Here is a 27,544-nt window from a genome sequence, read left to right as displayed (position 1 = left end):
CAAACTCTACATCACTTTTGCAGAAGAGCTCAGTGTAACATACAGAATGAGAACTACTGAATGAACACACCAGCGTGACTTATAAGCAGGAATGTCAGGTAAAGCTTTGATTGTAATCTGCATTCTGCTCTGTATATCTTGTTTTGGTGCACTTTCTGACACCGTGTCCCTTAAATGATTACATAGTACACAGAGTCTTTTGTGGCTGTTGCATTCAACGTCAAGCAAGTTTACACTATGAAAGTAATCTGATGCATTTTTGACAACATTCTGTATGTGTTTGAAAGACACTATTTTTTGACACAGACTGTTTGTAGACAGTCTCAAAAAACCTTCTAGAGCCTGTTTACATTGAATTTAAGATCATCCATAATTGGACTGATGAAAACACATCTAAGCAGGGCCTTCATTTCCATCTCACCTGTGTTGCAGGTACTGCCACCCCAACCAGAGGGACACAAACATCGGAATGATTCTCCACGATCGTGGCATGTTCCTCCATTAGCACACGTACTGGAATCACACTGATTTTCCCCTGTGACAACAAAACTATATTTTCTACATGCAGCCATAACACAGTTAAATGCTTAACATGACAATGAAAACATTCACTTACGTGAGTTACAGGTCTTTCCTTTCCAATTATCAGTGCAGCGGCAGTAAAAATCATTCAGCAGGTCAATACAGTGACCTCCATTTAGACACGGATCACTGCTACATTCATTCACCTCTGAAAATAATATTTGTAAAAGATTATTCATGACCAATAGTGGCATATTGCTTAAAATTAGGCTGGACTAATTTTAAAAAGTGTAAATGTTGTCAAATTTGAAACTATCATTTTACAAAATCTAGTCAAAGTTGTCACATATACAGTACTTTACATGTATGTTCCAAAAGTATGTGGTTGGTCCGATTTTTGAAAATTTTGGAAATCCAGCATGCCAAAACTATTTTTGATCGAGAATATAGAAAAAATAATACTATTGTGAAATATAATTTACAATAATTGTTTTATATTTTTAGAAATTAAAAGTGCTAAGCAGAATTAGTTACCAATATTCCAGTTTTCAGTGTCACAAGATCTCAAAAATAATTTTAATGCATGCTGATTTGCTACTCAAGAAACATGTATTATTAGTGTTGACATTTTGGCAGAAACTGAACCATTAACAGTATTTTTAAATTTGATTTTGATGCATCCTTTAGAATAGAATTATTCTTTTTTATTATAATAATTCAAATTATCTTTAATGAAGCCAATCGTTTGAACAACAGTATACAAACTATCATCTAAATCAATGAATAAATCAATATCCCTCTCATGAAACTAAAGGGTTTAAGACTCCACGACTGAAATAAACAAACATTAATAATTTAGAGCTGAATATTTTACCCAGCTCACAGAGTTGCCCATCAAATCCATCAGGACAGACACAGCGGAAAGAGTCAATGTCATCAATGCATGTTCCTCCACTGTGACAAGGAGACGATTCACAGTCATTTATATCTGAGAGAGAAAGCAAAAAAGAACTGTATATTAACAGATATGTGTGTGTACAAAATGCTTGTGTGTACACTAAACCTTTAAGGTCGGTGTGAAAACGGAATTTTCCTATTTTTCTAGCTCACATTGTTCTTCTTAAGGTGAATAATTAATCAGTGTGAGTTAATCCACTGAAAAAAAAATATTTCGGTAATCTTCAATCAAAGTCTGACTGTTTGCTACTGTGTTTTCAGTGGCAGTCCAGTTGTTGATGTCAACTTGATCACTTTTATAGCAACTGCATACCAATATTCTAAACCTCGCCCCTCTTACCGTTAGTTTGTCATGAGGAAATGATGTCCAAAAGAAATCCTTGCCACCTACTCAATATTCTGTTTCATTTCGAGGTACATCAAAATACTGAAATAAAATTCTCAGAAACTTCCAGATCACCCAGACTTTATTAATATTGTGTGTGGATGTGTACAACATCACTCACTCTCATGACAGTACGTCCCAGAGAATCCGGGTTGGCAGGCGCAGGTGAAGTTTCCTCCAGACTGGCTGATGCAGCGGCCGTGAGGACCACACACATTTGATAAGATGTACCTCACTGCCTTCTCTGTGCCATTGGTTGTAATAGCAGTAGTACAGCTGTCGATCACTTATGAGGAAAAGAGAACACCACAGAAAATAATTGATGTTATTTTTGGGTGCAAAGCATTATATGCAAAGGGCATATATAGGAAGTAGTCTACCATGGCACGTGCTGGTCTTGCAGTGGTCTCGTAGCTGACTGCATGTCTTCCCCTCGTATTCATCAGCACAGGCACAGTAAAAATCTCCCTGTAGAGAGTGACACTGCGCTTTTTTTTGACATGGGTTTGGATTGCATAAATCTACCTGCACCTACAGGGAGAGTCGGAGAATGATTGTATATGAGGGGTTGAAAAGAGAAAGTTCTTAATGTACCTGTGTAATTACTGACTTTACCTCACAGTTGTTTCCGGTGTATCCATACAGGCACTCGCACTCATAGCCCGTGGCTAGTGAACGGCACCGTCCACCATTTTGGCATGGGGAGCTGGCACACCTGCTCTGCTGCACTTCACAGTGTCTTCCCATGAAGCCCGGCTGGCACTGGCACACGTAACCATGACGACCATCCTAATAAAAACACACAAAGGTGGAGATGATTCGCAGGTGTGCAGGGCAGAGGCCCAGGTAAACTTGTAAAGAAGTTAAGATCTACTCTGATAATAAATTATATTTCCTGGCATTTCCTTAAAGGGCTAGTTCACCCAAAATTGAAAATCCTTTTATTCTCCCTCATGTGGCTTTAAACCCCTATGAGTTACTTTTTTAGGTTTTGAAGAATTTGGGTTGCTGGTACACATCAACCTCCATAGTAGGCATGGGTCGGTATAAGACTCTGATGGTATGATAACCTTGGATAAAAATATCAAAGTTTGACAGTATTGTGATTAACTGCGCTGTTATGACAATCACATCCGCCCCAACTTCAGACATGCCCTCTGTCAAGCTTTGACACTGAAGCCCTGTGTGAATTGGGCATCAGAACAGTATAACAAAATTTTGGCAGTATTTAAAACCTTGATTTTTCCAAACCGCGGTATACCCTCAAAAATGGTTATCGTCCCATGCGTACTCTATTTGGGAAAAAAATCTGCATTTTAGAAAATACCTTTTGCCTCCAACAGAAGAGAGAAATTAAAATGTTTTAGTGAATAGTTAGTAAATGATGACAGTATTTTTCTTTTTTTTCCATTTGCCTTAAAGGATAGTTGCAACAAAAGAATATATATTTCTATATGTACTAAGGGTCTCACTAAACATTATTTGTAAAAATTATCTGAAAATTTTTTTTTTTTTATAATTGGATTAAGGCTATAATTTGGTAAACCTTACGGGAATGAGTTAGGGTTAGCTGCTTGAGCTGCTTTGGCACATTCTACATAGTGAAAGCACTATACAAATACAGATGAATTTAATTGAATTTTAAAAATTACAAATGTGGGCAAGGCAGTGGCGCAGTAGGTAGTGCTGTCGCCTCACAGCAAGAAGGTCTCTGGGTCGCTGGTTCGAACCTCAGCTCAGTTGGCATTTCTGTGATTTTGCGTGGGTTTCCTCCAGGTGCTCCGGTTTCCCCCACAGTCCAAAGACATGCGGCACAGGCGAATTGGGTAGGCTAAATTGTCCAGAGTGTGTGTGTGTGTGTGTGAATGTGTGTATGGATGTTTCCCAGAGATGGGTTGCGGCTGAAAGGGCATCCGCTGCGTAAAAACTTGCCAGATAAGTTGGCGGTTCATTCCGCTGTGGCGACCCCGGATTAATAAAGGGACTAAGCCGACAAGAAAATGATTGAATGAATGAAATTAAAAATGTTATGAACATTCAACAGAAACATGAGAAATTCTTAAGGAAATGAAGTCTAAATAACATTTTAGCGTTAGGATTAAGAAACACCAGGCAAGTTCAGACAAATATTATATTGGTGTTGCAGAAAGTATATTTAACAGAACTAAGCCTCCCCCTTATCTCTGTAAGAAGTGCTAAATCTGATTAAAGTACTCTGTCACTGCCATCCTAAAAAATATAGTAGAATTTCTTATAGTACAGGATGTAAACAGGAAAATAAAAGCGTTGTAAATGGTTCAAACCAGCAGGCCCTGTTTCCACCTGGTATTAACATGCATTCTCAGTGATTCAATCGAAAGTGGTCAAGTGAGATGCATTACCATTTCCACCTGCTTTTTAACATGCAATGGTGTTAACATTATTCCAAGCTCTGCATCACATTTGCAGAAGCACTCACTGTGGCTATAGGATGAATGAACTCATGTTACACAGCTTATGAATGAGTGTGAAAGCTTGCAATTGAAAATAATTTGAATGTATTTGTTTTAAACTAAAAATAAAGTATATATATATAATGTAAATGATAAATGTTCGACCATACTACAAAAGGAATCCCATCAAACTACCTCCACTTTAAAACTCAAGAGTCAACTTTATCAAATAAAATGAGTGTAGTTAACTTAGACTGAAAGTTATTTCTACTCATTTGAAAAGCATTTTGAACTTAACACTTTGAAGTGTTGAAGGTAATAAGTTAATTAAGCACTTCAATACTTCAACTTAGAGTAAGTTCACAGTACTCATTTAGATTAGTTTTCTTAACTCATTTATTTTACTGTGCTCAAAATGCTTCATTTACTCAAATGGATTAAGTTCACAATACTCAATAGGATTATTTTTTTAACTTAAACCATTTGAGGAAACCGATTGCAACAAACCATTTGAGTTACCTTAACTTATTGGGTTTTACAGTGTAGAAGTGGTTGAAAATAGACTAGCTCAAGCTTTACACCTGTATTTAGTGTCATATAGTTATGATTGGATTAACACCAAGAAACTTAAATACAAGGTTTAAATAGGCTTCAGTGTCAAAACGACAAGTAAAAAAAAAAACATGCCCACCTGACAGGTTCCTCCATTCTGACACTGACCATAACAGCTGTTGATGTCTGTAAAATAAACATTGGTGCAATCAACATTCCAGTACATAAAAGAAAAATACAAAGAAAAAGAAGAAACCAAAGAGATCAAAATGTCTTAAGGCTGTTAGACATGCAAGTACAAGCACAATAACAGACAACATGCACAGTTTTGAAAAAACTTGTTATTAGAGACAAAGCAATACACAATAACTGACAATTGTTAATATAACTTCACTCCTTTTAGCACTTTTAAGGACATAGTTTTATTTTCTGTTGAAGACTGTGTTAGTAGGCTTTTCCATTAAATGATCATCTATTGAAGTCATACAACAATTCCGTTTGATGAACAAACCAAAATCTATTATGATATTTACTGAAATCTTGCCATTTGCTTGGCGTATTGGCATGTTTCAAAGAAAAATGTCTAATTTGTGAACAAATACTCTTATAGTGTCCGATTTTTTTAAATTATTTGGTTCCCTAATCATGTTACACCTGGACAATGTGTGGACGTTACCACTATGACATCTATCAGACATATAATTTGGGTCACTTTCCAACACAACCTATAATCAACCAAATATCAACATAATTTGACCTCATTATTGGACTTTAAAATAACATTGTCGTTAGACACTGGCTAGACGTTGAATTTTGGTCACCTGACGTCACGACCTAAATCTAATCTAATATTAATGTCTTTTGATGTCAAGTGCCTGCCGGGTTGATCCAATTCATCAATTTATAAACAAACCTTACTGACAGACAACATTGTAAGTGAAGAACAGCAAATACTGTATTGGTCACACAAAGCTATTGTTTGGTGAAACAAAAAAGCTTCTTAGATGGCTTTGGGCCAACATTAGGATGGGCAAATGATGACAGAATTGTAATTTTTGCAGCTCTGATTCACGTAAAAAAGCAAAGCAGCTATGATCAGCATTAGAGCAGAAGAAGAAGAGCAAAAGTCTGCTGCTTGCAGGAAAAGAGGGGAGAATTATAAGCAATATAAACTTAACAGAGTTTGTATACTGACTGATATTACAGTTCGGTCCCGCCCAGCCCGGGTAGCAGTTGCAATGATATCCACCAATTAGATTTTTACAAGCATAAGCATTTAGACAAGGTCTCCTCGTACACTCATTCACATCTGCGTGAGAGAGAACAGGAGCATGAGGGGAGCTAAAGAGAGCATTATAGAAGATCAAGCCCCGTCACCAAGTGCAAAATCACATCAAGCCACATAATATAAACAAACTCAGATTATCATTCATCTATATGTGCTGTTACTACAGTATCAGCAATCTCACACATCTGAAATATAAGCAGATGCTCATGAAAACTAATTATTTAATTTTTTTAGATTTTTTTCTCCAAAAAATAATAAAAACCAAGATTCTGAGAAAAACGTTTTAGTCCTGGAAAATGAATTATATCTTTTTTTGGCAATAAAGTTCATTTTGCTAAGTCATGACTAGGCATGGGCTGGTATAAAATTCTGACGGTATGATAATGTTGGATAAAAATATTGCGGTTTTACAGTTTCACAGAAGTGTGATTACTGATCTAAAATATATTCTTTTTAAATGTCTGGATAAAAAAGCAAAAACATTTCCCCCCTTGAACATAATATATTTTATTTTAAAAGACATTTAAAATATTTTGGAGTAGTAATATGTCAGGCTTCTGACATGTCTTCTGCTGTCTTCATTAGTTTCTAAAACACAGATTCATTTGACACTTTAAATTGGCATTTTTGGATATCTTTTCTGCTGGAGATACTGTTGTCCTAAAAAACAAACTAACAAGTTGGCTCCAATTGGTGTAGTGGTTAGTGTGTTGAGTTGACACATGCACTCCAGTGCTCATGGCGACCTGAGTTCGATTCCCACCTCGAGGTCCTATGCTGATCCTTTCCCTCCCTTTGCTCCCCACACTTTCTAGTCAATACTCTCTACTGTCCTAATTAAAGGTGAAAACCCCAAAAAATAATTTTTTAAATAAAAAAACAAGAAAACTAACCAAAATCGTACACATACCTTAGGATTGGTATAACAGAATATTTAGGTGGTTTTAACACCTTGAATTTTTTGAACCGCGATCTACCTTGAAAACAGTTTTTGTCCCATGCCTAGTGATGACAAGCTCTAAGATATTTTATTTGAGAAGAAATGGTGAATAGATGTTTCCTCATTCAGTACATTCCAAACAACTGTAAAAGTCATAAGGTCCATGAATACTCTTGTGTGGGCATTTGGCCTTGGAGCCAAAAATATTGAGAAACACTTCTTTTAAACAAGGGTTCACAAAAAATAAATAACTAAATAAAATAAAAATTGTTAGCTAAAACCTTTATCCCTAAAATATTAACTTTACAGATACAAGTTTATAAAATTAATATTCATTTAATGACACATAATTGAATGACATTCACAAATTCACAATTGATTATTTTGTCAGTTTTATGTGATTATAAAAATGTAAAAATTCTAAATAATTACTTTATAATTATATATAATGAAATGCACTGCTTGTTCTACTTTGAAATATGCAGCACATCACATTACACAGTCATCTGCAGCCTTTAATTTAAAAATATCCTTAAACTATACCACAAATATTGTATATGTTCATTCATTCATTCATTAATCTGGGGTCGCTACAGCGGAATGAACTGCCAACTTATCCAGCATATGTTTTAAGCAGCGGATGCCCTTTCAGCTGTAACCCATCATGGGAAACATCCATACACACTTATTCACGCACATACATAACAGACAATTTAGCTTACCCAATTCGCCTATAGCACATGTCTTTGGGCTTGTGGGAGAAACCGGGGCACCCGGAGAAAACCCGCGTGCAAACTCCACACAGAAATGCCAACTGACCCAGCCGAGGCTCGAACCAGTGACCTTGCTGTGAGGCGATTGTGCTACCCACTGCACCACCGTGACACCCATTTATTGTATATCACTGTATATTTATTCCTATATTAAATTCAACTTAAATATGAGCTTTTTTTAAACTCGTAAACCCCCAGCACCTCCCTCACAAACCCCATTCAGGGAAATCCTGCTCTAAAAGAACAAGTTCACACACAGGCAAAAATGTGTTAAAAGGTAGTCTATAAAGTAAACAAATAAAAGTAGTGCATGGCACTGTGGTTACACAGAACCAATGCTGTTCCCTGGATGAAATCAAACTCCCTCTTTAATCCAGCACAGGTAACCCTGCCGCTCCACACCTGAGACTAAAAGGCTATCTGAGAAACTCAACCAGCCTCCTATAACCAGACACCATGTCTACAATAACACACTGTGCTTGTTTACAGGTTATAAAGCATTTCCTGCAGTGTAAAGTCCTTCCACCACACCCCTCTTCAGCCTAATTCTCCACCCCACGATTACTCTAATATAGTCCTGCAAAAAGATAAATTTAGCCCCTGTCTTGGCGGTTGCCAGGCTTGTTGATATATTTAGCTTCACTTAAATCACCTGGGTCCAGTTACAGATAATATTCAGCATGGCCTCTGACAAAATTCCATATCACACACATACAGTACATACCCGCAAACTCAGGTTAAATAAACATACAAGCTCACAATGCCAACATATATACATAGTTACAGGCATATCACACACTCATGCACCTGCAAAAAAAAACACACACACACACACACACAGAGATACACGCTCGCATAACTGAGAGTTATTCATGGTGTAAAATCAACAGTCATTTACACTAAGCAAGCACTATAGAGTGAACTGTAATGAGCCATGCGGCCCCCATAATTAAACATGGTACGACCCAGTTAAATTCGGTTTTCAGTATATTTGAGAATTAAATCAGTCATATAAACATGGTAAACAAAAACAACAGGACTCACCTATTTGACAAGTCTTGCCAGTCCACTGTGGGAGGCATAAACATTCAAAGCCATTCTCCAGATCAATGCACGTCCCTCCATATGAGCACGGGTTTGACTCACACTCATCTTTGTCTGAAAAATGTGTTTTTTTACATAAAATTTACATAAAATTTACATAAACATAGATAATAATTGCCAAAAGTGCAGATTGCAGAAGTTGTGGTGTTAAAACCTGGAAGATTAAATGGGGCTGATTTATTTGAAAAAAATGTATGTATGATGTTCTTAGACGTGTTAGACTTATTTGTTGTTTTAAGAATGTTAAATTAAATTTCTTGGATGTTTCACTTTTCAAAGGGATAGATCCAACCCTGGTATATTCTGATTATGCGCACCTCTATATATTTCTGGAGAGAGCAAAAAACGTATGTTTTTTTGCAATTTTTGTTTTCGCGAATCTACCAGAGGTCTCTTTGTATGCTTTTTTAGATCTCAAATTTCTCTAGCGAGTGCCATTCGCACCTGCTGTTCTCAGGTAAATCCACCAGAGGCCACTGTCGACTCACTGACCGATCGACTGACCCACCCTCCCCCTCCCCTAAATCCAATCAATATTGTTTTTAAATGCACCTATTGACCCATCCACCCCCTTACCTAAAACCGATCGCAGTATTTTCAAAAGCAATAAAAAAAATAAAATAAAAAAACAATAGCCCTCGTGGCAGCCTGATTTTTACCATGTTTTAAGATTTTACCACATTCTCACCCTACTTTTACTTCTTCAGTTTATTTTTTAGCTTATGTCTTACCTGCTTTCTGGCACCATTCTTCACCGGACTCCAACCCTGTTGTTACGGTCAAGCTCAGTGTTTCAAATCCGCAGACGTACATGTCGAGCTACCAGAAAAACTGGTCACAGTGGAAACGCTGTCCATACGGAGGTAAGCGGTCAGCTGGTAAGCGAAAAAAGGAACGGCATCATACCGCCCTGTATTGTTCATAGCTCTGACTACATAACTCGCAATCTCTAGAAATGTATATAGGGCTACGTTTTCAGAATAAGCCCATGTTAGATAGATTACCAAAAAAAATCTAATTGGCATAATTTACTAACTCTTCACTTATACCAAACAAAAATAAAATATTTTGAAGGAAGATGAAAACCTGTAACTTGACTTCTATATATATATTTCCTATTCTGAAAGTCACTGTGTACAGGTCTTCTTCAAAAAAGGTCTACTTTTGTGTTGAAGAGAAAAAAAGAAACTTATGAAGGTTTGGAACCACTTGAGGGTGAGTACTAGTGTATTAGAGAGTGAATAAATTTTTTTTTGACAAACTATCCCTTTAACATGATTTTATACACCAACATGCTACATGTATACAGAAAACACACATTTTGGAGTTAGTAGTGCATAATAATAAAAAAATCAAGTTGCTAATAAAAGGAAGGTGGATTTCCAAAAATATAATATATTTTATTAAACTATAACAATTACCATATTTTTTAAATAGTATTTAAAAGTTACCTAAAAACAACATGCAAATAAAAAGTTATCAGCGTTTCAATTCTTTTTCCATTGGATTGCGACCCCTGGGGTTATTGCGTTAGATTAATGACACAGCAATAGTGTTAGTTGCAATAGAGTGATTTTATGGCTCAATGTTAAGTTTGACACCTTTACGGCACTCACGTACATTGAAAATTAAGGCAACGACTGAACAGAGGACGATCTCCAAGTCTCCAAAGATCGTCTCCGAAATTCAACCAAGAATAGTCTTGTGCTGTAAACATTACCCACCATTCACATTAAGTGAGGTTAATATTACATTAAACAAATATATGGTTGTAAATGTTCACGTGGCTATTTACGCACGAATAGCGCGATTTATCCGCGCGTTTCGCGTCTGGTGTGAACACAGCATTAGACTGTTGTACTTTTTCGTGTTGTTAATAAGCTTATTTATATAGTTCCTACTGTTGTGTATGTTTATAACTACCTTTGAGGATACTGGTGGTGGCAAGTCACTGGAATTGTTATTTTGGGGGTCGTAAGCTGAAAAGTTTGGGAACCCCTGCTTTTTTTTACTCTTTAACTGAAAACAAAATTACAGCATAGAAAAATCCAAGAAACTAGGATTGTAAATTAATCTTCCAGGTTTAATGTCACTGCTGCAACACTCTACAGTCTGCTTCGTGGAGAGTAATGTGAGTGACTTCTGACCTTTAGCACAAGTTGGGCCGTCCCACCCTGGGGGACACAGGCACTCAAATCCTGATGCCAGCTCATGACACGTCCCACCATTTGCACAAGGGTTTGACATGCACGCATGCTTGGCTGTATGATACAAACACACATATATTGGTATACAGTAAAATAACAAATATGCTGTATATGTGCATGTAAATAAATCTATGTTGGAATATGAAGTCATTTATAATCATTTATAACATACTTATATAACAGCAGTATCAGAAAGCTTTCTTACAGATATGGCAGTTTTCACCAGAATAGCCCTCAGGGCACAAGCAGAAATATTCATCCGGCTCTGTATTCAAACACGTGCCTCCATTTACACATGGACTGTGTGTGCCACAGTAATTCAGATCTGTGGAGAAACAAAACATGATCTTTCTTTTGCAGCAGGAAAGAATATAGCAGAACAAGTCCATTCAGAGCAGAAAAATGTGCGTGGATGTCAGTGAATGTTTGAAGTGAGAGGGAACAGACCTCAGCTGCATTCATTTACTATCTTAGCTAAACATTTTTTAGTTAAGTAATATGTTTCAGGTCACTAGCAATCTCACATACAAGTTATTTACTTTTTATTTTGTGAAAGGTTGCATCTGGTTATGTTAAAATAACATTAGTTTGGGGTCTGGTGAAATACTAATATTGCTGTTGTAATAGTAATATTTGTTGGGCTATAGAAAAATAGTAGGTCACGATTTTGATGGTTTTGTTGAATTACTGTAAGTTACATTGCATCTATGTGCCAAATAATTCTCATTACATCATAAGTAGACTGTTAGGTTAGGGTTAGTGTAAGTTGATATGTACTTGCAAAGTTTCTTATAGTCAGGTCAATATTTCTTGAAGAAGCAGCATCAACAGATATTAAGCAGAAAGTCTACTAATAGTCAAATGGACCATAAGGAAAAAAGTGTAACCAAATAGTAACATTGCTGTCACTGATTAACTGTCTGAGCTGGACCCAAATTGAAATAAAGTGTAAGCAAAAACTGAACTGATTTCAGCATACTCTACAAGCCATTTTAGGAAAAGCCAAGACAAAGAACACAGAAAACAGTGGCACATACTGTTTTTATTAAGTATGCTCCTTAATTCTAATCTGAACTTTACAACCACTGTAAACATATGTTCTTTTTATATAGTATTAATATATAGAGTAGTATGGAAGTAGTAATGGAATTTAGATGTTCTACATCCACAAAGTTGTCATTATCACATGACCTTCTTCCAATCTGTTGCATCACTTTACTTCTTAAAACTTCTTACTCGGCCTCCCTAAGGGATAGTAAATTGTCCATTAGATGTGTAATTTAGGATCTTTGTAGAAGTAGATCATCCAAGTACATCTTACCTACAGTTTTCTCACCTACAGTTTACGAGTACTATTACTATATCAGTGTGTGTGTGTGTGTGTACTATTCAACTTACATAATTTATTTCATATACTACAGTATATAGTATAGGGAAATATGTGATTTAGGACACTCTGCATGTAAGAAGACCTCAGACACACTTGATCAAAATCAGGATGACTAATCAACAAGAAAACCTTAAACTAACTACAAAACAGACAGGAGACTGGAAAAAGAAAACTATGGTGGACAAAAGTCCAAACAGACAGAGAATGTGACATTTGTAAAATATTATTGTTCTGCATAATTGATTTAATTGTGTTTAAAGATCATTTAAACATCCTTGTTTTATTATTTCTGTGAGAGCAAAGCTAATTTTTCTGCATCATTACTCTAATCGTCAGTGTCACAACACTTTTTTCTTAGCATCAATGTTGAAAATAGAGCTGCTTCATATTTTTGTGATTTTTCAGGATTGTTTAATACATATAAAGGTCAATTTATTTGAGACAGAAATCTTCTGCGACATAAATATATTTACCTTCAGTTACGGTTAGTTTATTGCATCCTTGCTGTATAAATTATTAGTCTACGGTAACATTTTATTTTAACGGTCCATTTAAGTATTAGTAGACTGTCTGCTTAATATCTGTTGATACTGCTGCTAAACAAACATTTAACTGCCTATAAAAAACTTTGCAAGTCAACTTACACAACTCTAACCTCAACCTAACAGTCTTATACTTATAATCTAATGAGAATTAGTAGACATGTAGATGTAATATAACTTAAATTTAAGAAAACGGACCATCAAAATGAAGCGTGACCTAATGTTCTTATCATCCCCCAGTCTTTTAAATAGCAATGCCTTTTTTTATTTTATTCATAATTACATTTTCTATATAGACTTAAAATATTTGTACACATTTTTTATTTTCATTTATTCAGTTAATTGCATCTGTAGTTACTTAAAAGTATCACTTACCTTTGTCACACAGAAGTCCACCCCAATTTTTCTCACAGGTGCACGTCCAGGGTTTCACACAGGTCCCATGTTTACAACCTGGATACGGCAAACACTCATCACATAATGGGCCCTGCCATCCATACTTACACCTGTAATACAAACAGAGCATAAGTAAGTGTGTGTGTGTGTGTGTGTGTGTGTGTGTGTGTGTGTGTGTGTGTGTGTGTGTGTGTGTGTGTGTTTATACAAAAGCTTCTCTAAGCTAAATCTATACCTACGTACAGTTAAAGAGATTTTATTTTATTTTTTAAATATTTCCCAAATGATGTTTAACAAAGCAAGGAAACTTTCACAGTATGTCTGACAATATTTTTTCTTCTGGAGAAAGTCTTATTTGTTTTATTTCAGCTAGAATAAAAACATTTTAAAGTCAAAATTATTAGTTAATTTAAGCTATTTTTTTCTGATAGTCTACAGAACAAACCATCATTATACAATGACTTGCCTAATTACCCTAACCTGCCTAGTTAACCTAATTAACCTAGTTAAGCCTTTAAATGTCACTTGCATAAAAGAGTCTTGAAAAATATCCAGTAAAATTTTTATCTACTGTCATCATAGCAAAGATAAAATAAATCAGTTCTTAGAAATGAGTTCTTAAAACTATTGTTTAGAAATGTGTTGAAAAAAATCTTCTCTCCGTTAAACAGAAATTGGGGAAAAAATAAACAGGGAGTCGAATAATTCAGGGGGGCTAATAAGTCTAACTTCAACTGTATCTACATATGTATCTATCTGTTCATCTATCAACATAAAATGTTTTTCTGCGCTTCTGGTAGTGTCTCCCATTGCATATGTTCACTACACCGGTAACTCTAATGGATACAAGAGTGTAAACTTATTTCCAGTAGCAGACACAGGTCATGACCTCTGTCTGTTTCCTAATCTTTGACTGCAAAGAATTCCAGTCAGACAGCAGGTCAAAGGTCATTTCCACCTCGCATACTTTAAAAGATGGCTGAATTACAGCAAAGGAAAAGAATCATCGCTCAACAAAACAAGACAGCTTAGTGAACTTGCTAACGTGAAGGACTAACAGTAGCATGGATTCTTTGAAATGTTTGATGCATTGATTTTCTCTGTAGTATGTAATAAACCTAGAATTGAATTCTGAATATAGCCAGCCATTCATGAGGGCAGTGGAGCTAATATTATCATATTATCCTTCAGTTGTTTGCTCAGCTCATTCACTACTATTTAAAGCTGACATGCATGCCGTCAAATGTGTGTGATGTGTGTGTGGAACAATTTTACTCTAACGAACAGACTCATTCATCTCTTCAGGATCCATAACCTGAGATTAAAGAGAGAGAGAGAGAGAGAGAGAGAGAGAGAGAGAGAGAGCACTTACACACAGTCTCCTGGTGTTTCACAGCTTCCATGAAGCTCACTGCAGCCTTGCTTACAGATAGCTGAAAGACATGAATGAAATATGAATGAGCTTTATTACATTCTGATGCTCTCCATTCATTTAGACATGGTTATTTTGATTGTGATCACCAATTTATTGACATGACAGAGCTGTTGTATTGTTGATTAGACTGGACATTTAGGTATCAAAATTGTATCAAAAACTGAATGTATTAATAGTAAAAGAAAAACTAATTTCATATTAGTATTTTTGTTAGTATCAATGAGTTCCTTTTGTAGTTTTATTATAGTTTTAATTGGTATTGGTATTTTTGTTTTAATTTATTGTTGTTTTCTGTTTCATTTGAACTGATTTTGGGTGTCTGTCATTTTATTCTTGTCATTCTATCCATCCATTCATTTTCTTGTCGGCTTAGTCCCTTTATTAATCTGGGGTCGCCACAGCAGAATGAACCGCCAACATATCCAGCTAGTTTTTTACGCAGCGGATGCCCTTCCAGCCGCAACCCATCTCTGGGAAACATACACACACACTACAGACAATTTAGCCTACCCAATTCACCTGTACCACTTGTCTTTGGACTGTGGGGGAAACCGGAGCACCTGGAGGAAACCCACGCGAACGCAGGGAGAACATGCAAACTCCACACAGAAACACCAACTGAGCCAAGGTTCGAACCAGCGACCCAGCGACCTTCTTGCTGTGAGGAGACAGCACTACCTACTGCGCCACTGACTCGCCTCTAGTCATTCTAGTTAAACTGATATTATATTTTTCTCAATGAAAAAAAAAATATTTTGATGATTTGTTTTAGTTTACTATAATAACCCTGCCAACCTAATTTCACCAAGTAGGACATGTGGAATATCTTTACCATTTATGTTAAGTTTAGGTTTATGGTTAGGTTTATGCCCTTCTACATGACTGTTATTCAACTATTAATCCACTCTGATTTTGGGAATAATTTACAGCTATGGTTGGTTTTAGGGGTAGGGAATAGGTATGAATTACATTTTTGAACAACAAATATGTTCCAGGATCAACATGGATGTTAATCCAGGATCAAGTCCTACTTGGCGAAATCAAGATGTGCAGAATATCCTAATGCATTCTAATGAATCAGTTGTTGGCTTCTTAAAATGAACTTTTGTATATAAATTGCAACCACACACCTTTGTTTACCATCCCTGCCCAGGGTGACAACAACAGTCATTGCATCTATTTGCATGACATACATTTTAATGTCAGGAATGAAACCAAAATATGCATTATTCTTTTCTTGTACAAGGTGCAATCCAAATGAACAACAAGAACAGAAATAAAATGTAGGATGGGACTTTTTGTCCATCAGAAATTGATTGAATCGTGACAGATCTTGCAGAAAAAGCTCATATAGAATCAAAATAAGTCCAAAGACTTTAAACTAAAAAGAAAAACACCAAAATATTAGCTACTAGCATCTGCCCAGTTTAACGACTCAATAAACTTGATTGATTTATGAGCCAAGCCTAAACAACAAGCCTAAAGAAGTTTATAATAAGAGGGCTTGGCAACACTTGAAGAGCGCACTCTAAGATGCAGCCTTCCAAGTGTAAACCAAACATGACGCCTCTGTCACTCATGGTTTTTATATTGCAAAATATAACATGCGCTTTGTGTGGTAATATTAAATTGGTAAAAAAAAAATTGTGCACACCAAATGTTACTATGGGCGAGGCAGTGGCGCAGTAAGTAGTGCTGTCGCCTCACAGAAAGAAGGTCGCTGGTTCAAACCTCGGCTCAGTTGGCGTTTCTGTGTGGAGTTTGCATGTTCTCCCTGCCTTTGCGTGGGTTTCCTCCGGGTGCTCTGGTTTCCCCAAAGACATGTGGTACAGGTGAATTGGGTAGGCTAAATTGTCTGTAGTGTATGAGTGTGTGTGTGTAAATGTGTATGTGGATGTTTCCCAGAAATGGGTTGCGCCTGGAGGGGCATCCGCTGCGTAAAAACTTGCTGGATAAGTTGGTGGTTCATTCCGCTGTGGCGACCCCGGATTAATAAAGGGACTAAGCCGACAAGAAAATGAATGAAATTTCACTATGGTTAAAACACATTCAGTTGTGTACTTTTGAGTGTTAGCTATGTTCCATATACATTCTAGACAATAATTGAGTAAATACACTTGTATTTTAAAAACATTTGCCACTCCTGAAATTTGCAGTGTACATGGCCAAGATGTCATTGTGAGTTGGAAGTTCATGTTTCTGCTTTAAGATTACTAGATTACCTGTATAATGATCTAGATGCCTAGCTGACTACATCACATAACCTACAATTTCTGTCACTGCTTTTCAAAAGAATGAAAAAGTTGATTGAACACTAAGTATTTTTATTTTGAATAACTTTTAAACTTGTTATGGACGGCCTAACCGTGTTGCTTTCAATTTTATTATGAGCTGTTAGTTTAATTGATTGTTCGCTATACAATAACTTGCCTAATTACCCTAACCTGCCTAGTTAACCTAATTAACCCAGTTAAGCCTTTAAATGTCACTTTAAGCTGTATAGAAGTGTCTTGAAAAATATCTAGTCAAATATTAATTACTGTCATCATGGAAAAGATAAAATAAATCAGTTGTTAGAAATTAGTTATTAAAACTATTATGTTTAGAAATGTGTTGAAAAAAATCTTCTCTCCATTAAACAGAAATTGGGGAAAAAATAAACAGGGGTTCTAATAATTCTGACAACTGTACATGTACCAGTGTCAATATGCATGAGCTCATGGACACACTCACATACCTTGCTTGCAGTCTTGCCCTGTCCATCCCTCCATGCACTGCTGATTGCCAGACTGATCACACGTGTAATGACCAAAGTAATCATCCCTGGGCCGACACTGTTTGTTGCACTTGTTGCCGTAATAATGTCGGTCGCAGCGCACACGCACACTGTACTGGATGCTGGCTGTTCGGCCCTTGTGTTGAATGACCTGTCGCTCCTCTCCAGGGTTCATCTCTCCACGATTCACACTCCTCATAATCAACTGATCATCACCTGTGAAGAACACAAATGCATTGGTTAGTCATGTTGATTAATTGTTCACAAGCTGTCCTCCTGCTTCAGATGAGGCACTATAGACTAAAACAGCCTTTTTGTGCAGCTGTCAGTTTTTGAGATTTGGGGCTTTTTGCATCCAGGCTCATTGAAAAAAGGTGCCTCAGCTGATATTTTTGTTAAACATTTAATAAGTTGCTCCAGATGCCTTTTGTTGTATGTTTAGGTAGTAGTTGCCTTGTACCTTGCCTAAGCTCTCTTTTCGCCCCTCCACTCTCCCCTGACAGCCTTCACTAACACTGCATTTTTTTACCTTTCGAGCCTGAGCACACTTACGTCATCGATGATGCGACTGTTTAGGAAGAGAAGCACTCTCGCTCAGCACAGTGGACGTTGCTTCAGTTATATTGCTTTTTGCATTATTTTTAGTCGTTTGGAATTTAGTGACACAGTTAAATATTTTGTGTAACAGATCCACAAATTTTGATGCTCAGAAATTATGATAAAAGTCCTCGTGCTGCATATATTAGGAGGTTTGCTGAAGTTGCAGCTGACGTGCAGTGAGAGGTTTGCATGTTCATTGATAAATAAGAAAAATTATTTAATACAGTTAAAACAGTCCCTTAAAAGAGATGCCGCGTCATCAGTTTTGGGCTCAGCCGTGCTTTGCATTCACACTACCAGTGTACTGTGCCAAAGCCCAACTGAACCATGCTCTGGCACACAACTTCCTTTTGGGCCAAAGCCAGCAAACTGAACAACAGCTGTGCATGATCCAGAGCATTTACACTTGTCAAACGAACCGGAAAAAGTACCCGGGCATGGTTCGGATAGTCTAGTGTGAATGCACCCTCAGATGATACATACACTGGAGGGCAATGTCTACATTTTTGCGCATCTGGAATATATTACTCAGGGTAAATTATTTTATAAGGTATGTTGCTAAATAACCAGTCAGAGTGTTCTCTTTAACAGGCTTAATCAGGCCAACAAACTCTGGCATAAACCTGACAAGAGGCGACATGTGGGACACACAAAACCAACTAGCCAGATGCTGATTGCCGACTTGGTGTGTCCCGGTCTTAAACGCAACCAATAATGATTTTAAAGGCAAACGTAAGAAAAAACATTTGCCTGAGTCCTCTGCATCACAAGTGATCCCCAACCAGGCATGGGGAAAATACATTGAAATGTATTTTAAAATAAACGACCAAATACCTGAAATTTACATGTATCAAAATAAACTACAAAATACAGCAGCCACAGATGTACCGAAATAAAATACAGTATTTTGTATTTTGAAAATACTACAAAATATTTTACATGGGAGCATGACATTTCTTCACAAACTTTCAATCAATGGGCCTATTTGATCAATACTTTCCCCATTAAACTGACTTTCTCTTTCATTTTAGCATTCATTTTGTAAAACTGTCATACAGCAAGTCCTGTCTTAAAGATTATCTTTTTAATCACTGTAAAATCATGTAATGCAGATAATGAGTAGGAATATAGAACTACTGTATATAGTACTATATCTCTTCATATATCTCAAAATTGCGACCATCTCTTAACAGTCTTATTTAAAGGGTGATATAAGAAGAGATTGTGTTATTTTGTTTTACTTTTGTTCAATAAATGTAGTTTTTTGCAATTGAAACCTTTTTTATATGTAAACATAAAAAATTAAGAATGTGATACAAAAAAAAAGTTGCAGATCTTAATGTTATCAGTCAACTATAGTGACAAATATTTGTATTTTATTTTTTTACTCTATATTTACCGACTTGAACCACTGGTGACTTGAAACAAACGCACACGCACGCACACACGTACGCACGCTCGAACGCGCACAAACACACACACACACACACACACACACACACACACACACTTGTTTCAGACAGCTTGGGAGCCAGTAAGGAAATAATACAATCAGGAACAGACCAGGAAGTTTCCCCAAGAAAACACACACACACCCAAAGTCCCTCTCGAAAAGCGTAGAGAAACACTGTGACCTTGTGAACAAGCGCGGTCACAATGTAGGAGAGAGGGAAAGTCTGTATGTGTGGGTGTGTGGAGAAAACAGCATCTTTAAGAGCGAGAGAACACAACATCAACAATGATTCCAATCTAATCTGCGCTGCTCATGACGGTGGGTGTTGGCTTGAGATTCTCACATTGCAGCACTTTCCATTCCAAACCAGAAATTCACACCTGATTAAATTAGCAATATCATCATCTGGGGATTTGATGGGGATCCAGATAAGACTGAATTAGGGATCCCATGACCATCACACATCTAATCACTTACCTGAGACTCATTTGCATATTACGTTACAAAGTGTGGCAGATCAGTTTTCTTAAACATTTCTTTATTTACACTCTTTTTATCCACTTGTGTGACGTCACACGAAGAGGCTTCCGAGTCCAAGTGCTATATCAAACTGATCTACTCCCAAACAAAGCAAAGGAAAATTAGGTCATTTTAAAATTCTACACAAAATATACCCAGTCAATACAGTTATCTCACAATTTACTGATATAGCAGATACTTGTTCTTTCTGTCAGGAAAGTGAGGAAACTTTGACTCACAAAAGTTTTGGCTGGATTTACATAATTATTTAAATAAATCACAATCAATGAAACAACATGGGAAAAAATGCTTAAAGGGGCTAATAATTTTGACCTTAAAATGGTTCATAAAAAATTAAAAACTGTTTTTATTCTAGCCGAAATAAAACAAATAAGACTTTCTCCAGAAGAAAAAAAAATATTATCAGATATATTGTGAAAAATTCCTTGCTATGAATATCATGCTTCCAGTAAGTTAAGCTGAGGCTCGACCCAGCGACCTTCTTGCTGTGAGGCGACAGCACTACCTACTGTGCTATTGCATCGCCATTATTATTATTATTATTATTATTATTATTATTATTATTATTATTATATATCATAAAGTACTTGTTTGTTGATGTTTAATCGCAGAGCTTTTATTTTGGCACAACCTCTAGGAAGCTTTTTTGAAATGTGTTTTTTTTTCATTAATAGTTACAAAAACTATAAAAGTGTTTGCTTCATTATGAAATATGCATCAGATAAACAGATTGCATATTTATATGTACAATTATAATGCAATCTTTGTAATTGAATAGTCACACTAAACCGAATACATTAAAAATAATTGAAAAAGCCAGATAAACCTGTCGGATATCAAATCTGAGGAAGTCTGAGAGATCCAGCAATGTCATTCCTGACAGGTCGTTGTGTTTGACCGCTGGCCAAGGTGCTCGATAAATCGTCCTTCCCCACAGCCCACATCACCCCTCGCCCCATCTCAGTCCACTTGCTCTCTTCCTTAAATGGACACACCATTCCAGAAGTGGAACAAAAGCTTTGACATACTTTCCTACTTTCTGACTAAAAAAAGGAATTTGACACCTTCTTTTTCATATCAAATGTGCCATCCCCCCATTTGCTCTTGTCTCTTCCCCCTCTCTCACTCTCCCCCCACTTATGAATACATAAAAATCTAGTACTCATCTCCTAATTCATCTACAGCAATTAGTTATAAAAATACACACCAATCACTCACTCTCTATAAGCTGAAGCAGACACTTAGAGGCTGTTACTGGGTAGAGTCACTGTGTGTGTAAGTGTGTGTAAAAGTGTGTGTGTGTGTGTGTGAGAGAGAGAGAGAGAGAGAGATTCTGGCTTATCTTCAGCTCAAGAACACACTCGCGCACACATGAATAACAGTTCTAACTATCATACAGGTAAACTGATGAACTGAACTGCGATTAGTCATGTTAATCCGCATGCTCAAACATCACTGACTTCAGTTCTCTTTAACTCATAACTAGGGGTGTGAAATACTTGAGTAATTCTACTTGATTACTGTACTTAAGTATTATTTTGGGGGATGTGTACTTTACACAATTACAATTCAAACTGACTACTTGTGCATTAACTTGAGCGCATTTCTGAAGAAGAAAATCTTTTTGTTGCTTCTTACAATTTTAACCTAAAAAAACACTATATACCTGTATACATTTTATCTTACGCACATTAAATATGGTAAACAAGCAATCAGTTGTTTCACCATTGTTTCAGATTATGAAACAGCTATTGGGAAAAAAAATCAAAGAGACTACTTTTTCAGGTTTTTTCCTACTTTGTTTTTCTGGATTTATAGCCGTGTTTGAGTACAATGTAGGTGGCGCCATGTTTTCAGACATTTCCATTTCGCTTTTAGACAACACAATACTACACATCAGGATTTTGCAAAGTACGATGCGATCCTGGATTAACATACATGTTGATCCTGGAACATCATTTTTGTTCGAAAATATAATCTATACTTATTCCTTACCCCTGAACCCAACTACAACTGTAAGTTATTCCCAAAATCAGATGGGATTAAAAGTTGGATAACAATAATGTAATAGTGTATAAGCTTAAAGGTAAGCCTAAACTTAACTTTAACTGTAATTTATCCCTTAATTCTTATTGGCTGATTGGAATGTGATTCCAGGATCAACATAGATGTCAATCTAGGAACATGAAAGCAGGTTGGCGACACAATACCAATGTTTTAATGTTAGAAGTGTTAAAAAAATCTATATTTAGTCTAATAACTTTCAATCCCAAAAAAATGACATAATTTTGCCTTAAACTTTTGTATTTTCTCAACTTTTGATTGTTTGCAGTTACTTAAACTATTAGGTTTCGTAAACTTAAAGTTTTAAATTATTAGGACTAGTCAGCTCAACATACCCACAGGTTCATTCTGAGAACGTAGCCTTACATACGTTTCTGGAGATCGCGAGCTATGTAGCGTTTTGTCTTTAAAATGAACGCTACGGGGCGGCATGATGTCATTCCTTTTCTCGCTTAACAGCTGACTGCTTAGCTCCATGTGGACGGCTTTTCCACTGTGACCAGTTTGTCCAGAAATGCAGAGGGGAATTGACCGCGACAACGGGGTTCGAGTCTAGTGAAGAACAGTTGCAGAAAGCAGGAAAGACAAAAACAGAAATAAAAATTAGGCTGCCATAAGGGCATTTCGTTTTCTGGATTCCTTTTAAAAATACTGCGGTTGGGTTTAGGAAAAAGGTTGCCTGGGGGGATTGGTCAGTTGATCAGTCAGTCAGTCAGTGATTCAAACGCGGTTTGTGGTGGACTTACGTGAGAACAGCAGGTTCAAATGGAACTAGCGAGAGAAATTTTAGATCTGAAAAAGCATACACAGCGGCCCGAGGCGGATTCGCAAAAACAAAAACTGCAAAAAAGCGTAGCTACTGGGACGTATTTGGTGATTTCCAAAAATTGATATAGGGGTACTGTACATAATCAGAAAGATCCTGGGTTGGGACATACAATTGTAGGTTTAGCTAAATATAAAAATTTTAAGTTTTCTCAACTTCTGCTTTTTTTACAGTGTGCTCATAACAGCAGCTTTAGATATAAAAAAGGCAGATGATGGCTGCTGTTAGGCTTAAAAACAAAAGGATCTTTTCTTAGTTTCTGTTTTTTTCCTATTATTTTCTTTCTGTCTTATTATTCACATCTTTCCATTAGTCTGTCTCCAGTTTGCTCTGTTCCACTGCCTCCATCACAATGGGTGTGATTCGGCCCCCATCGCTGCAATGATAACAGATCACAAACAATAGACCAAATAGTCGTAAAAGGCCAGATTTTCCCTTTCTCTCTCCAACCTTTTCTTAATGTACCCCACCTTTCTTAACGTCCACTTCCCTTTCGAATTTTTTCCACTTTATTACCAGCTAACGATCTGCCAGCCAGCACTACAGAACAAGCGAAACAAAATAATGTCGCTTTCTCCGCCCCTTGACGATACATGAACAATGTGACCTGCTGGCCAGAACAACTGTTTAGAGTCCAAACGCAGAGCCGGACTTCCTGAAAGGTAAACAGCCTCGCAGGACCCTCTTCTCCAAGGGCTCCTGCCGCTACCTGATGCCTTGAAAACTGCAAAAACAGCTTCTTTACATCTAAAGCCAGATTTTTTTATTATTACTTTAACACCTGATTTATACCTGTGAGCTAATTCTGCAAGACACCCTTGAAGATAACGCCTGTAAAAGATAAAGGTAGATCTGACGCCATGATGATGAATTGATCTTTTGCTGACAGCAGATAAGTGTTTGGGTGTCAAGGATACACTCTTGAAGAGATATAAACAGAAACCAGCTGCTTTGATGAGGATTTCTATTTAAAAAATATGTCAATAAAGAGTTCAGGTGCAAAAGCCTTAAATGGCATAAGAGAGATTCACCCAAAATAACCTTGCAGTTGCACATGTCTCTGTCCAGTTATTTCACTTTAAATACAATGACAATAAACTATTCTGTCATAAAAGTGAAATTACTGAGCTCCATTTAGACTAATACCTTTTAGTTTTAAAACGGCGTTTTAGAACGAAAACGATCCGTGCCCACACTGGCGTTTCAGCTAGTGTTTCTAAACCAATCTCCATCAAGACTACATCGCTGAAAACGCACATCACGTGACCACACACACAGACTCTGGCATGTGCTGCTCCTGTTCATCAAGAATCTGCCGCTGGATCTAATCTGACTATTATTGCTAAACATGATATTAAATAATAATTAATAATAATAATAATAATAATAATAATAATAATGATTCCTTACATTTATATAGCGCTTTTCTGAAGACTCAAAGTGCTTTACACAAATAAAATCAATAATCTTGTCTATATCTAACAACATATTCCCCGACTTTGGTCTTTTGAATTTATTACTTGTTTTCACGTAACATGTTTTGGCTAAGCGCAAAGTTAATATATTAATGTAACCACGTACTTTGGTTCTGCACATTTGACTGATTGCCTGCCTTTATTTCCTATAATGTATAAACTTATTGTAAATTATACTTTTATAATGACCATTATTGATTATTAAAACTGATATTCAGCAAAAGAGGGTATGATTCGTATTTTTAATGAAAATGAAAGGAGGCAGTGATGTTGTAGGCTCCGTTTTGTTATAAATATCCACACAGTGAAGATGACAGTCATATGAATATATAGCGATATTTTTGGTGTCTGTTAAGTTGTTAATATTAAAATGAAAATAAGCAGTTCCTCATATCATGTTTTAATTTTATTGTTAAGACAGGAAAACAATGTAGCCAGGGTGATGTAAAGGAGGTTTTAAAGTACACTGTTCCCTTTGAAGATTCACCCAACGTGTCCTTGGGAGTTTCTTTTTCACTTTCCAAGTCTGAATTTACAAGGAGAGGATGCAAGTCTGAACTTTGTGTAGGCTACTTAATATTGAGAAAAAACAGGCGAATGTCTGCAGCCCCGCCTCCGTTTTCAGATGTCTCCGTTTTCCCCCATCCACATTAACATGGAGTAGCAACGTTTAAAAAAGAAAAAAAAACAGCCTCTTCGGCATTTTCAAAAAGCTTAGTTTTCGGCGCTCGAAAGCTAGTATTAGTATAAACTGGGCCTGAATCTTCACACAGGAGCCTGAGAAAAATGTGCATTTTAGAAGAAAACTTCATTTATTTGCATCTGTTTGCATTTGCTTTTGCATCTAAAGTCTTATTAATAATAATATTAGCATGCATTTTGTGTATTTAATAACTGAAAATAATACAAATATATGAAAAACTATATGAAAATTAAAAATATCATTTGAAAAATTTATATATGATATAATATGAAAAAGTTATTTCATACACTGTAAAAATGATTGTAGTTTAAATTTTAAAACACTAATGCTATGGAAAAAAATGTTAAATGATTATTGGAAATTTGGCAGTAAAATTATATTGAAAGCATTGATTTTAGAAGTGAACAGTAAAAGTAATCTAATAATTTACACTGAAAACCTGAGAACTGAACCTGCAAACTGAATCCTTTTTGTTCAAACAGTTTTGCTTCTTACTACATTTATCACTTATTTACATTTGATTTTTATCATCTATTGTTTAATGAATGTTTAACAAAAACTTTAAAAACTACACATACACTTTAAAAACATGATTAGTTGATTTGACTTTTAATAAGTGAGTAAACACTGCCTTAAAATGAATAAGTGTTGAAATATGTGTATAATTATAAAAAAAAGTTTGTAATTAAAAATGTCAACTTAATCATTCCAAGTTACAGTATAACAGGTTTACTCACTTTTTAAAGAAAAGTAACTGCTTTTTACAATATAGTAAAAATGCTAATCCATTTGCAAGTAGTAAAACAACCGCCTTCAAGGAATAACAACCCAGTTTAACGTAAACATTATTTCTACTCAGAACAGTAATTCACTGGCTCAAAACCTCCTGCCTTTGTATCAGTTGACGGTTCAGCATCTTCTCATCTGAGTGAACATTTATAATAAAAAAGCATGCAAACTTTCTCATAGTCAATCTATATAAGATTTGTCTCCATTTGAAACAAATGAACACCTTGCACAGAGTCAAATGACAATTGTCAGACAGAGTTGCCTATATGAATATACAGTATCATGGTCTTGTTAGTGCTGTGTGTATTTGTAAGAGAGTGTACAGCCCTTTGCTTTAAGATTAACTGGGAGTGGTGTATTTGTTTGTTTGTTTGTTTGTTTTCTTTTACACGTGTGTGTGAAGAATAGTAGCGTTGCAGCTGCTCAGACAATAATTAGCTCACAGACATGTGTGGAAAATAACGAGCAGCTCCAGTAATTAATGTCTTAACAAGGCAATGACCTCATGCTCTTTGTTTAGACCCAAACTTTCTCAAGGGACTTTAAACAAGACACGCTAAGTATAAACAGCCTTCATTTGCATGCTAAAACAACCTCGATGTCCCATTAAGGGCACTAGCATGCTAACAAACAGCCACACTAGATATTCATACACAAATAAACATAAACTAACCTTTGCAAATATGCAGATCTGATGTAAAATGTCTAGAGAGGTGTAAAGCGGTGCTTAGAAAAAGAGGGCTGTAGGAGCATGTGCACACACTTTCTACTACTTCTGAGTATAATAGATGTTTAAAAATAAAAATAAATTGACAGATAATTGATGGTGGGTATATCGGAGTAGGATTTGGTCTGTATGATGACATTTGCTCTTTTTATGTTTAAGCATTTTTGTGTACCGCTTTACACACTGTAAAAAGTCATTTGACCCACTGCCTTAAAAGTGATTTGCTGACTTGATTTTTTTAAAATTGAGTAAACATATTGTAACTTAACGCCTCACAGCAAGATGGTCGCTGGTTCGAGTCCCAGCTGGGCCAGTTGGCATTTCTGTGTGGAGTTTGCATGTTCTCCCCATGTTGGCATGGCCTCTTTGTTTCTTCCACAGTCCAAAGTCATAAGTGAATTGGATTAAATATAAATTGGCCATAGTGTATGAGTGTGTGTGTAAATGTGAGAGAGTATGGGTGTTTCCCAGTTCTGGGCTGCAGCTGGAAGTGCTTCAGCTGTGTAAAACATATGCCGGAATAGTTGGTGGTTCATTTCTCTGTGATGAACTCTGATAAATAAAGGACTAAGCCGAAGGAAAATGAAAATGTATTAATATTTTAACTTAGTACTGATAATCTAACTTAAATGTTATAATTATGCACACAATTCTTTTTTTATTTTAAA

The 27,544-nt window shown here is 36.2% G+C and overlaps 1 protein-coding gene across 2 annotated transcripts in view; it reads right to left on the bottom strand.

Annotated features, from left to right (window-relative positions):
- Positions 1–27,544, bottom strand: part of jag2a (jagged canonical Notch ligand 2a) — a 68,723-nt gene that overhangs the window by 20,813 nt on the left and 20,366 nt on the right. The window contains exons 4-17 of one of the 2 annotated variants that reach the window (XM_087279547.1): positions 17,661–17,915; positions 14,861–14,921; positions 13,468–13,598; positions 11,366–11,485; positions 11,101–11,214; positions 8,894–9,007; positions 6,044–6,157; positions 4,988–5,034; positions 2,480–2,653; positions 2,245–2,395; positions 1,986–2,150; positions 1,397–1,510; positions 617–730; positions 422–535 (exon numbers count right to left, since the gene is read on the bottom strand). In XM_087279547.1, coding sequence (XP_087135673.1) covers positions 422–535; positions 617–730; positions 1,397–1,510; positions 1,986–2,150; positions 2,245–2,395; positions 2,480–2,653; positions 4,988–5,034; positions 6,044–6,157; positions 8,894–9,007; positions 11,101–11,214; positions 11,366–11,485; positions 13,468–13,598; positions 14,861–14,921; positions 17,661–17,915 — 1,788 coding nt within the window. The remainder of the gene's footprint in view (positions 1–421; positions 536–616; positions 731–1,396; positions 1,511–1,985; positions 2,151–2,244; positions 2,396–2,479; positions 2,654–4,987; positions 5,035–6,043; positions 6,158–8,893; positions 9,008–11,100; positions 11,215–11,365; positions 11,486–13,467; positions 13,599–14,860; positions 14,922–17,660; positions 17,916–27,544) is intronic. The other variant, XM_087279548.1, reaches the window with a different exon arrangement.

This window comes from Danio rerio, chromosome 13 (genome assembly GCF_052040795.2).
Source record: "Danio rerio strain M-AB ecotype USA chromosome 13, GRCz13ab, whole genome shotgun sequence".
Lineage (NCBI taxonomy): Eukaryota > Metazoa > Chordata > Actinopteri > Cypriniformes > Danionidae > Danio > Danio rerio.
Note: the sequence above shows the minus strand (reverse complement) of the source record. Positions and strands in the feature narration are given on the sequence as shown.